At 42.9% G+C, this 13,878-nt stretch overlaps 1 protein-coding gene across 1 annotated transcript in view; it reads right to left on the bottom strand.

Annotated features, from left to right (window-relative positions):
* Window positions 1–13,878, bottom strand: part of XPR1 (xenotropic and polytropic retrovirus receptor 1) — a 391,618-nt gene that overhangs the window by 163,989 nt on the left and 213,751 nt on the right. The window contains 2 exon segments of the mRNA XM_033916345.1: window positions 5,732–5,807; window positions 5,809–5,834. Coding sequence (XP_033772236.1) covers window positions 5,732–5,807; window positions 5,809–5,834 — 102 coding nt within the window.

Below are 13,878 nucleotides of genomic sequence, written 5' to 3'. Positions count from 1 at the left end.
ACTCTGTGCCTCATTTATGGACTTTTAGGTCCAAGATAGGCCTCCAATCTTCTGTGCCTTTCTTGGGCACGATGAAGTATAAGGAGTTTCTGCTGGAGCCTGAGAACTGGTTTCTATAGCATGAATGTCCAAAAGTCATCTGTACCGTCACACTTGGACCCTGTCTACCTTTTCTGGCCATCCGGCTAGGGAGTAAAGGACCAGATCTGGAGTGGGTGACAAAACTCAATCTTGTATCCCTCCCGAATAATGTCCAGAACTCAGCAATCTGATATTATCTATTCCCATTCCCTCCAGAAAGACGACAGTCTTCTGCCAAATTGAGGATGCATGGTAGTTAGCCTAGTGTCATTGTGACTTTTTGGTTGCTGAGTTGCCATGCAATCACGAGGGTTGTTGGCATCTGTAATTGTCACATCTCTGTCTGGACCCTTAGAAGGTACAGCTGTTGACATGATCTGGAATTGCTTTGAAAACCCAGACTGAAGCCACTTCCTCAAGCTTTACTCAAAATATGTAAAATCCAATTGCCTATTGCAGTGTTTTTCAACCGCTGTTCCGCGGCACACTAGTGTGCCGCGAGATGTTGCCTGGTGTGCCGTATGGTCAGGGCCGCCATCAGGGCAGTACCACAAGTCTAGGGAGAGGGGTGGTCCGCCCCACATGGACAGGAGAGAGCTGGATGGGGGACCCGCGGAGTTCAATACATCTCGAGCCGCGAGGCTCGTCTTCTGTTCCTGCCTGCCCTGCAGCTAACATATAGCCGATCGCAAGCGTTCCCCGATGTCAGCGCTGACGTCGGAGGGAGGGCTTAAGCAAAGCCTGCCCTCCGACGTCAGCGCTGACGTCGGAGAATACTTCCGTTCGGCTATTTGTGCGCGGCAGGGCAGGCAGGAAGCAGAAGACAAGTCTCGCGGCTTGAGCTTCGTTTTGCTGAGAAAGTTGCAAAGATGGGCTGGGAGGCAAACACGGAACACAAAAGGGGGGAGGGAGTGCGTTTTGAACACAAGGCATGAACTTGGGAGAGAGGAAGGGAGGGAAAGAGATGCTGAGGTGGGGGAGGGAATGCGTTTTTGGACACAGAAGAAATGGACTTGGGAGAGAGGAGGGAGGGAAAGAGATGCTGAGGTGGGGAGGGAAGCGTTTTGGACACAGAAGAAATGGACTTGGGAGAGAGGAAGGGAGGGAAAGAGATGCTGAGGGGGGGGAGGGGAATGCGTTTTTGGACACAGAAGAAATGGACTTGGGAGAGAGGAAGGGAGGGAATGAGTGTTTGGACACAGAAGGCATGGACTTTGGAGAGAGGAAGGGAGGGAAAGAGATGGTTGTGTACACGGGGAATAGAAGAAAGGAGAATTTTTGGTCATAGGGAGGGAGTGAGGTTTACGTCCCAAGGGGGTGCACAGCTGGCCACCCTCCAGTATTGTCTCTAGGCCGGCAAACTGCGGCTCTTTAGCCACTTGAGTGCCACCGCCGCCAACGGTGTTGTTGGCGGTGGCAGCATTATAAAATACTTTCTTTGTGTTTATTTGATTCCTATTCAAGAGAATTACTTTATATATAGTCAATATAGGCACAGAGTTAAATTTTTTAACATTTTCTAATGGTGGTGTGCCTCGTGATTTTTTTCATGAAACAAGTGTGCCTTTGCCTAAAAAAGGTTGAAAAACACTGGCCTATTGTACAACTGCCCACCGACTATTATGAAAACAGTTCCTATCTCCTTCAAGGCTCAACTTTTTAACTGTGCTTCTTTGTGCATGCGTACCGGTAAATTCCCGGAGGAACTTGGTCATATCCTCATGACTCCTATTATCAAAAACCCAAAGGAGTCCGTTTCTTTGATGGCTAACTACAGACCCATTGCCAACATACCATTCTTTCTCAAAATAATGGAAGGTCTGGTTAACATTGACCTCACGAAATATTTAGAGAAGTTCAATATTCTACATGATTATCAATCTGGCTTCTGTACAAATTAAGAACATAAGAAGTTGCCTCCGCTGGGTCAGACCAAGAGGTCCATTGCGCCCAGCGGTCTGCTCCTGCGGTGGACCACCAGGTCATGACCTTTAAGGAGATCCTTGTCTACACCCTTGTATCCCCTTTATCCTTACCCTTTTCATAAGCTGTCCCTACCTTTATCTGTATCCCTCAATCCCTGTATCCTTCAGGAATTTGTCCAATCCTTCTTTGAAGCCCCTTAGTGTACTCTGCCCTATCACAACCTCCGGAAGTGCATTCCAGGTGTCCACCACCCTCTGAGTGAAAAAGAACTTCCTAGCATTTGTTCTAAACCTGTCCCTTTTCAACTTTTCAGAGTGTCCCTTTGTTCTTGTGGTTCCCAATAGGCTGAAGAATCTGTCCCTTTCTACCTTCTCTATGCCCTTCATGATCTTGAAAGTCTCTATCATGTCTCCTCAGAGTCTCTGCTTTTCCAGGGAGAAAAGTCCCAGCCTTTCTAACCTGTCAGCATATGAAAGATTTTCCATACCTTTTATCAGCTTCGTCGCTCTTTTCTGAACCCTCTCAAGCATCGCCATGTCCTTTTTGAGTTAAGGTGACCAATATTGAACACAGTATTCCAGATGCGGGCGCACCAGTGCACAATACAGCGGCATGATGACTTCCTTCATCCTGGTTGTAATACCCTTCTTAATGATGCCCAACATTCTATTTGCTTTCTTTGAGGCTGCTGCACATTATGCCGCTGGTTTCATTGTTGTATCCACCAGCACACCCAAGACCTTTTCAAGGTTGCTTACCCCCTACCACTGATCCCCCCATTTTGTAGCTGAATATTGGGTTCTTTTTCCCCAAGTGCATGACCTTGCATTTCTCTATGTTAAATTTAATTTGCCATTTATTTGCCCACTCCTTCAGTTTGCTTAGGTTTCCATATTTGTAGGTCTTCGCAATCTTCCGCTGTACTGACCCTGTTACAGAGTTTAGTGTCATCCGCAAATTTTATAATTTCACACTTCTTCCCCGTTTCCAGGTCGTTTATAAATACATTGAACAACAGTGGTCCGAGTACCAACCCCTGGAGAACACCGCTCGTGACCCTCCGCCAGTCCGAGTAGTGGCCTTTCATTCCAACCCTTTGCTTTCTGCCCGCCAGCCAGTGTTTAATCCATCTGTGCACGTCCCCCTCCACCCCGTGGTTCCGCAGCTTCCTAAGTAGCCGCTCATGGGGTACCAGTTTGTGCAACACACAAACTGACGTTAACACTATTAATGTTATCAGATGTACACTGCTATACTCTCTAATTCATTGTACGAGATATACACTGCTATACTCTTTAATTCGCTGTACGTAAAATTTCTCTTGATTGTATCTACAATTTCTTTGATTGTATTTAAAGTTTTCTCTTGATTGTATTTACAACTTCTTTGATTGTATTTAAAGTTTTTCTCTTGATTGTATTTACAGTTTTTTATTGTAAACCGCCTAGAAGTCGCAAGATTGTTGGCGGTATATAAGAATAAAGTTATTATTATTATTATTACCTTGTCAAAGGCTTTTTGGAAGTCGAGATAAATGATGTCAATGGGTTCTCCTTTGTCCATCTGGCTGTTTATCCCTTCAAAGAAGTGAAGTAGGTTCATCTGACACGATCTTCCCTTGCAGAAGCCATGCTGGATTGCCTTCAATTGTCCACTTTTTTCTATGTGCTCGCAGATGCTGTCTTTTATCAGTGCTTCTACCATCTTGCCCGGAACTGAAGTCAAGCTTACCGGCCTGTAGTTCCCCGGGTCACCCTTCGATCCCTTTTTGAAGATAGGTGTGACATTAGCTATTTTCCAGTCCTCCGGGATCTCCCCAGTTCTCCAAAGATAGGTTGCAAATTTGTCGGAGTGTTTCCTCTATTTCATTTCTTAGTTCTTTCAGTACCCTTGGGTGGATTCCATCCTGTCCCGGTGATTTGTCGCTTTTCAACCTATCTATCTGCTGGAGGACATCCTCCTGGCTTACCTCTATTTGCGACAGTTTTTCTTTCTTTTGTCTCCACTTATGATCTCTTTCCGGTTTCTGGCAGGATTGATGTGTCTTCGTTTGTGAAGACTGACAAGAAGAAACTCGTTCAACCTGTCTGCGACCTCTTTTTCCTCCTTTACCCCTCCTTTTCTGTCTCCATCATCCAAAGGTCCTACTTCCTCCCTCGCTGGCTGCTTCCCTTTAATGTATCTGAAGAACGGTTTGAAGTTTCTTGCTTCCCCAGCCAGCCTATCTTCGTATTCCCTTTTAGCTTTCCTAATCATTTGGTGACATTCCTTTTTGTGTTTTTGTGCTCTTTCCAGTTTTCCCCAGTTTGGTCCTTCTTCCACTTCCGGAATGATTTTTTCTTGTTACTTATTGCTTTCTTCACTTCATTGTTATCCATAACCGGGTCTTTTGTTTGGGTTTTTTTTGCACCCTTTCCTAAACCTGGGGACGTACAGATTTTGTGCTTCTTGCACCGTTTCCTTGAATAGAGACCAGGATTTTTTCAATGGTTTCTATCTTTTGTGAGCTATTTCTGAGTTTCTTTCTCACCATTACTCTAATAGCATCATAGTTCCCTGAAACAGTTTTAGCCTCTATGACTGACCATCTTTCCATTTGTTTTCCTGGGGAAAAAGCGCACTGGTACTGCAGTTCGACTTGAGCAGTGCCTTCGACCTTGTTGATCATGACATCCTGCTTAGGTGCCTTAATTCCATTGGCATTTCCGGACAGGTATTAAACTGGTTCACAGGTTTCCTAAAAAAACTGTACTTACCAGGTCTACAGCGAAGGAACCTACTCTCAAGCTTGGTCCAATCCCTGCGGAGTGCCACAGGGCTCCCCACTCTCCCCCTCACTTTTCAATATCTACATGGCATCACTTGGAAATATGTTATCCAATTTAAAACTGAAATCGTACATATACGCAAATAATATAATTATTCCCATAACCTCATTGACCCAAGAGACAGAACAATTCAGGTTATTGAACAAGATGAACATGATGGATCTAGGAGAAACACTGACTGCATGGGTAGAAGACTGGCTTAGCGGCAGACTTCAGAGGGTGATGGCTTTATAGGTACTCCGAAGAGATTGGGCTGCGAGCAGTAGCCCGCCCTTGTGGGTCAGCATTCTTTCCCCGACAGAATAAGCCCAAGAAGTGAACTTCTGAGCATTGAAGCCACGCAAGAAAAAGGACCCAACAGATAAAAATAATAAAACAGAGCAGAACAGAACACACCTTCTAAGTTTGCTTGTAAAAGGAAAAACTGAAGAGGGAGCTATTCTCCACACCTGAAGGGAAGGAGTTGAGAGTTCTGAGCGACATCCTTCTGCAAAGTTCATGACTACAGAAGGACAACAGCTTTAGTATAGAATCCTATGTCTTTGAAACAGAACTTATGATTTTAACCAAAAAGACAGACATTATCTTGCTTGTTATGTATGCACCTTATGCACCACGATGTATGATTAATAAGTCATGGTGTTTATAAATGAATTTACATTGATGTGACCATCTTTGGGAATCAAGGTCAGCCTGTTATACCACCTTACTTAGAGCACACTCGTACAGAAGGCAGTTATAAAAGTAGTATCAAGGGGTCAATCTACTAAAAGCTACTAATACCTCCATACATTTAGAAATGAGTAAGGTGGGGATGGATAGATGCAGGGGAAGAATCCTTTAGTACTGCACTTCACAAAGCCCCAGATGTTACTTATATCTCCAATAAACTTTACCTGAATAAAAAGTGTTGATTTTGGCAAGTTCCTTTTCACAGGTCTGGAAGAACTTTTCCTCAAACTTAGCAAAATAATCTCTTTACTGTGTCCTCATCTGTAACTGTAAAAAAGAAGAGAGAGAGAAGATATCTTTAGTTGGTATAAGGAATGAAATGGAAAAACAAGAGAAATAAATTTGGGAGTGCTAGCAACAAAGAAAATGGAAAATTCTAAATTAGAATAAGGACACATAATGAAGTGGTAAGAGGAGAAAAAGAAACTAAAGTATTAACATGCAGTCCTAAGCTCAGCAGCAAGTACTATATATAACCATGAAGAAGATCCAGGTTTTGATTTCTGGATCTAGCTTACTGTATATACTCGAATATAAGCCTAGATTTTTGGAACAAAAAAAATTACCCCAAAATGGGGGTCTTAGTTTATATTTGAGTCTTACTACTACTACTTATTTTTCTTTAGCGCTGCTAGACATACATAGCGCTGTACATAAACATGTAAGAGACAATCCCTGCTCAATACAGCTTACAATCTAATTAAAACAGGACAAATAGGAGTTAGGGAATTTCTCAAAGAGGGAATTATAAAACAGATATGGACCCATCACAGGTCTTTTCCTGGGACTACCTTAAGCCCTGCTGGTCCAGTGGTGAAAAAGAAACCAAAATATAAATATAAATACCAATAACAACGATAATCCAAACTACAAAAAATTGGTATTAATGGTGATGATCTGTCCTTGAATAACCCTGGAGATGATATGGAAAAATGTGCTTTCCAAGATAAAAGAAATTAATGAAAACAAGATAAATAAAAGGATCAATCAGTACGGACCCAGTGCCCTCGTAACAACCGTTGGCCCCGGGCAGGTGTTTGTGCTCCCGATTATTTTGTATATATTTTTCTATACAAATCACATATAATATAAGGATAATATGATGTACGGGGCAGGGTTTATTTAGATTTATTTCTAAGTGCTTGACACTTCATAAACACCTGCTCGGGGCCAACGGTTGTTACGAGGGCACTGGGTCCCTACTGATTGATCCTTTTATTTATCTTGTTTTCATTAATTTCTTTTATCTTGGGAAGCACATTTTTCCATATCATCTCCAGGGTTATTCAAGGACAGATCATCACCATTAATACCAATTTTTTGTAGTTTGGGTCCAGTGGTGAGCCAGGGCAAGAGTGATCTACCTATTCTACCACTGCTCCTGTCTCACTACTCAAAATGGTTGATGCGAGTTCCCACAGTAACCTTGTAAGACTATCAGCTTCGTTTATATACGAATCAACCTTCCTCCTCCCCTTTTTTCTGGGAAAAAAAAAAAGGTTACCTCAGTTTATATTCAAGTATATACAGTATATTGAGACTAACCAAGACTATGGTGCTATTGTAGGATTGGTATCATCAAGTAAAGACTGGGATTTCTTCCCCATAATTGGCACTGATAACTACAGGATAGAACATGCAGGCATACCATGTTCTAGCAATTGCTGCCTCTGGATCTTCATCAAAAACTAATAATGCAATGGCTGAGCTCGAGAATATTATAAATATAGAGGAAAAGCTCCAGATAGTTGCAAATGAAGCTCAGTTTTATTGTCCATTGCAGGCTAGTTTCAATTAAGCTGAAAGTTTAAATAAACAGAAGGAAATGCTGGCTCAAAAATATACACAAATTTAAAAACACAAGACAAAACAAAAAATAACTTTATGCAGTGTTGAGATTGGACAAAAGAAAATATTTAATATTTATTTATTGATACGAAGGGCTGCAGAAAAGTTATCAGTTCAACCAACAAAGACTGGACAGTCTCCATTGAGAGCTATACACTTAGTACAGCAATTTTCTACTTTTTTTGTTAAATATTTTTCTGACGGTTTTAAAAAAGTAGAAAATCACAGGACTAAGTGTATAGCTCTCAATGGAGACTGCCCCAACTTTTTTGGTTGGGCTGAGAACTTTTCAGTAGCCCCTTGTATACCACCAACCAGTAATTATCATCTAGGTCAGTGGGTCTTACAAATTTTTAAATCAAGGGCCATTTTGGGTCCAAAAGGGCTAAAGAAGAGTTGACAAATATCTTCCTACTTTGGGCCATGACACCAAATAATGTTTCCTGACATTCATTCATACCAGAACACCTGGCTTTGGTCACACTATGAACCCTGGAATATAAAATAAAAGTCCTAATATATACAACTGAAACCCATGATGTCAGACTCTGAATGCAGTACACCACCAGAGAAATAGAGAGAAATGCACTTCTTCCTGAACAGTGCAAAATATAGACAGCAGATATAAATTTTCGAAATTTGACATATGTCAATCACTGAACTGAAAATAAAATATTTCATACCTTTGTTCTTTTCTAAATTTATGATAATTTAATATCTCAGTTCCTGTGGCATAGAATTTAATATATTTTGGTATTGGTCTATAAATGGCAATTCAAATTTATTCAAGTGGTGTTCTCTTACATCTTAAACTTTATAACTCAATATTTTCCAGATAGAGAGAATTAACCATATGATTTAAAGGTTAAGTATACAATTTTAAGGATTTTATTCCCAATTATGACCTCATTGCCTGAAATACTGTCTGAGATTGATAGTCATTTCCAGCAAATCCTGAACTAGATGCCAAGCTATTTTGAAAAAAAAATTCTCAAGGATAGGTGGAAAAAATTATCTCCCCTCCTCCATAATAGATTGATTTGGATGGAAAAAAATAGCTTTTCAAACTAGAGCCAGTAGTTTAGGAATTTGGCTAGATCCAGCTCTAGATAAACTAAACTAAACTAAACTAAACCTTGGGTTTATATACCGCACCATCTCCACGAATGCGGAGCTCGGCACGGTTTACAGGAAGAAAGATGAGAGAGGAACTACAGTGGAGAGATTAAAGAGTGAGGTGTAAAGGGGGGAGGGTGAGAGGCCTAAGAGGGGGGAAGTGTTACAGTTTTGAGAATAGCCAAGTTTTTAGGTGTTTGCGGAAGAGTTGGAGGGAGCTTGAGGTTCGGAGAGGGGAGGTGAGGTTATTCCAGATCTCAGTGATTCTAAAGGGGAGGGATGACCCAAGTTTGCCTACATGGGAAATACCTTTTATGGAAGGGAAGGATAGTTTAAAAATTTGGGAGGATCTGGAGGAAGTAGGGGTTGGGGAGTTCCAGGATAGAGGGATAACGGCAGGAAGGATGCCATGTAGGATCTTGTAGGCCAGACACGCACATTTGGAGCTTAGACAGGAGTGGTGTAGACGTGATCAATTTGCTTTTCGCAAAAAACAAGCTTAGCTGCGGCGTTCTGAATCCGCTGAAGTCTGTGGAGGCTTTTCTTAGTTAGGCTGAGGTAGATAGAATTGCAATAATCCAATCTGGAGAGGATGATGGATTGTACTAGGACTGCAAAGTGTTTTTGGTGAAAATAGGGTCTGACTTTCCTTAGCATGTGAAGGCTGAAGAAGCATTTCTTCACCAGGGATTGGAGATGTTCGTTGAAGGATAGAGAAGAGTCTAAGGTGACACCCCCAGAACTTTGCTTGAGAACTCGAGCTGTAATGGGGGGCCGGTGGACAATGGGATGGAGGAAGGTAGATGGTCTAATTTTTGGCCGAGCAAAGGAGTTTTGTTTTGGACTCGTTTAGTTTCATATGCATTGTGAATGCCCAGGATTGGAGGTTCTTTATGCATGAGGATATGTTCGTGGAGAGGTTAGTGAGGTTCGAGTCGGTCTCAAGGAGGACGAGGATGTCCATCAGCGTAAGTGTAAAGAGTTTCAAGGGGGGATAGTTGGAGTAGTTTCAGGAGGACATGTAATGTCTAAAGAGGATTTGGGGAGAGGGGTGAGCCTTGTGGGACACACAAGTCGGGGTCCAGGGGGAGGATGAGGTGCCGCTCATGTTAACCATGTAAGAACGGGTAGCGCAAGAATTTTGGAGAACCAATCAAGAACTATGGAGCTAATGCCTATCTCGGAGAGTTGGAAAATTAGAATGTCGTGGTGGACAACGTCAAAAGCTGCGGAGAGGGTCGAATTGTAGAAGGACAGCAAACTTGTTACGAGAATGCAGTTGCTGAACCTTAGAGATTAGAGAGGCCAATAGGGATTCAGTGCAGAAGTTGGGTCTGAAGCCATATTGGTAAGGTAAGAGGATGGAGAATCTTTCTAAGTAGGAAGAGAGCTGGGTAGATATGATAGACTCGAGCAGTTTGGTGAGGAGAGGAATATTTGCTATTGGACGGTAGTTGGATGGTATGGAGGGGTCTAGGTCAGCTTTTTTTCAGTAAAGGGGTCAATGTGATGTGTCCATTTCAGTGGAGAATAGGCCTGATAATAGGGCAGAATTTATGAGTTTGGTAAGAAATGTGATGGCTGTGCAGGGATTTTCTCAAATAGGTAGGAGGGAAATGGGTCCAGGATGCAGTTGCATGATTTTAACTTGAGGCAGAGTTTTAAGGGTCTGAGAATCAGATATGAGCCTTGAAGACAGTCCAGGATCTGTCGGCAGGGATGGGGTTGAGAGCAGCTAGGGTAGGGGTTGGGTTCGGGGGGCACCAGAGAATTGTAGGAGGATTGCGGGCGGGAAGGAGCGCCTTAAGGTAGAGATCTTATATTGAAGAATTTTTGCTAGGACCTCGGCTGAAGGAGATGAGGGAAGAAGGGTGGATGTCATTTTTTAGTGGTTAGGGGAGCGCCAAATGTTGAAACAATGTGCCATTCTGGTTTTTGGATTTGGAGATCTTGTCTCCATAGAAGTTCTTCCTTGCTTTTTTTAATATTGAGTTGTAGAGTTTGATATTGATTCTCCCAGGTCTGTCTGTCAGATGAGGATTTGGATTTTTTTCCATTTTCGCTCTAAGGCTCGACATTTTTGTTTCAGGTCTCTATGGAGTGGAAGATACCAAGGGGCTTTATGGGGATAGGTGATGGATTTAGTGGTTTTGGGGGGCGAGGGAGTGGTAGGTGGACTTGGAAAGGGCGATCCAGTTGTGCCAATTGTTTTCAGAGTCTGCAAGCTTGGGAATGGAGGGAGGAGGAGGTTGAGGAATTTGGTCCAGAACAGATCGCTCAAAATTTTTTTTACGGAAGGTAATAGAATTGGGGGATCGGGGTGGGGATCCGAGATGAGACATGAAGATGGGGAGGCAGAAGGCCCCTAGGAGTGGTCTGACCATGGGATGTGTTCCCAACGGGTTGTCCTTCGGCAGACGTTTTATAAGCGGTGAGGTCGAGGAACTGGATGAGGTCTAGGGTGTGCCCTTTTTCATGGGTAGGAGCGGATGGTGGGGGGGGAGAAACCTAGGGAGAGAGGAAGTCATTGAATTCTATCGTGTCCTTGCTGGTGGAGTCGTCAAGGTGGAGATTAACATCTCCGATGATTAGTAATCTTTGGAATTGAGAAAGGCATTAGTTATGGTCTCGAAGACAATGTTTAAATTCATCAGCTTTCATGTTTACACTTTTTATATCATGCTAGGTGTTATTTTTGAGCAGAAGATTTATAGAAAATAGTACATGCATTTGTGTTATCTATATGTATTATTGCCATTCATTGTATTTAGGAGTTTCTCCTATCTGCAATACAGAGGTTGCAAACTTATCCAAAATTACCATAGTAAAAATTGTATTAGGGAAATGAAAGTGAGAGAATCCTCTCCTGGTGCAATGATTACTTTGGCTTTCCAGTGGCAGTACAAGTTTAAAATTGTATACTTAACCTTTAATCTTTATATGGTGAATTCTCTCTATCTGGAAAATATTGAATTATAAAATTTGGTTTAAGATGCAAGATGAACACCACTTAATTATTAGGTGTTTGTACAATTTTTTTTATTATTGTTTTAACTGCATTGAACTGCAAGGTTTTATAATAAACTTTTATGTTATGTTAAATAAATCCGACTTGTCATCAGTTTCTACATTTAAAAGTCAACAAATGCAAAGTTGGTTTTTTTGGGGGGAGCACAACGATACCAAAATGTATTAAATTCTATGCCACAGGAACTGAGATGTTAAATTATCAAGAAACTTATAACAACCGTCAACTTAATTATTTAGGAAATATTTAACTTATATTTTTCATCTTTTTTTAGTCAATTATTGTAATTGTTGAACTGAGTAAACTATTCCTGTAGTTTTTTCTTCATCTTTATGTGTAAACCACTTTGAGCTTTGCACTTAAAATAGTATATAACATAAGAACATAAGCAATGCCTCCGCTGGGTCAGACCTGAGGTCCATTGTGCCCAGCAGCCCGCTCACGCGGTGGGCCCAACAGGTCCAGGACCTGTGTAGTAATCCTCTATCTATACCCTTCTATTTCCCCATTTCTTCTTCTTAGCTATTAGGCCTATGCATACCGGAAGCTGTATTTTCCTATGATCAAACATAACATACGTAAGCTGGATGAATCTGAATATGGGTATAAATAGCCTTTAAGTCTAGATAACATAGCCAGAATCCCTTTTTGGAGTAATGAAATTAAGGAGTATAGGGAAATAATTCTAAACTTTTGTTTGATGAAATACTTGTTTAGGCCCTTAGGTCTAGGATGGGATGGAATCCTCCCCATCTCCTTTGTGATCAGGAAATCTCTTGGAATAAAGCACAGTTACTTACTGTAACAGGTTTATCCAGGGACAGCAGGCAGATATTCTTAACGCATGGGTGACGTCACCGACGGAGCCCCGGTACGTGACACCTTTTAACTAGAAAGTTCTAGTTGGCCGCAACCGCGCATGCGCGAGTGCCTTCCCGCACGACGGAGGATGTGCCGTGGTCCCCAGTTAAGATTAGCCAGCTAAGAAGCCAACCCAGGGAGGTGGGTGGGACGTAAGAATATCCTGCCTGCTGTCACCTGGATAAAACCTGTTACGGTAAGTAACTTGTGCTTATCCCAGGACAAGCAGGAGGCATATTCTTAACGCATGGGTGACCTCTAGCTAACAAGAGAGGGAGGAGGGATGGTTGGCCATTTAGGAAAATAAATTATGTAACACAGATTGGCCGAAGTGTCCATCCGTCTGGAGAAGGTATTCCAGACAGTAGTGAGTAGTGAACGTGTGAACTGAGGACCAAGTGGCAGCCTTGCAGATTTCCTCGATGGGCGTGGAACGGAGGAAAGCCACAGAAGCAGCCATAGCTCTCTGACCCTGTGGGCCGTGACAGCACCCTTCCAGTGATGAGACCGGCCCGAGCATAACAGAACGCAATGCAGGGCAGCAAGCCAGTTAGAAAGCGTCCGTTTAGAGACAGGACGACCTAGACGGTTAGGGTCGAAGGTCAGAAGAGCTGAGGGACGAGCGGTGAGCCCTGGTACGGTCAAGGTAGTATGCAAGGGGCACGCTTACAGTCCAGCGTGTGCAACGCCTGTTCCCCAGGAATGAGAATGGGGCTTAGGGAAAAAAGACAGGCAACACAATGGACTGGTTGAGGTGAAAGTCCGAGACCACCTTGGGAAGGAATTTAGGATGGGTACGCAGAACCACCTTGTCATGGTGAAAAACAGTGAAAGGTGGGTCGGCAACAGTGCATGCAGCTCACTAACCCTTCTGGCAGAGGTGATGGCAATGAGGAAAAGCACCTTCCACGTAAGAAATTTGATGCGAATTTGTGGCAAGAGGCTCAAAAGGAGGTTTCATGAGGGCAGATAAAACCACATTCAGGTCCCAGACGACTGGAGGAGGCTTCAGAGGTGGTTTGACATTGAAGAGGCCTCTCATGAACCGGGAAACCAGGGGATGAGCCGTGAGAGGTTTTCCGAGGATAGGCTCATGAAACGCAAGTGATGGCACTGAGGTGGACTCTGATTGAGGTTAGACTTGAGGCCAGTGTCGGACAGAGAGAGCAAATAGTCTAGTACAGTTTCCACCGCCAATGAGGTGGGATCGTGGTGATGTAGTAGACACCAAGAGGAGAACCGGGTCCACTTCTGATGGTAACATTGGAGGGTGGCCGGTTTCCTGGAGGCATTCAAAATACGACAGACAAGCTGAGGACAGATTGTCTGGAGAGGTCAGCCCGAGAGAGAAACCAAGCTGTCAGGTGGAGCGAGGACAGATTGGAATGCAGTAGAGACTGATGCTGCTGTGTAAGTAGAGTAGGAAACACAGGGAGAGGAATGGGCTCTCTGGAGCTG

This window comes from Geotrypetes seraphini, chromosome 12, assembly GCF_902459505.1.
Source record: "Geotrypetes seraphini chromosome 12, aGeoSer1.1, whole genome shotgun sequence".
Classification (NCBI taxonomy): Eukaryota; Metazoa; Chordata; class Amphibia; order Gymnophiona; family Dermophiidae; genus Geotrypetes; species Geotrypetes seraphini.
The sequence above is the reverse complement of the archived record's forward strand: the minus strand, read 5'-3'. Positions and strand labels throughout refer to the sequence as shown.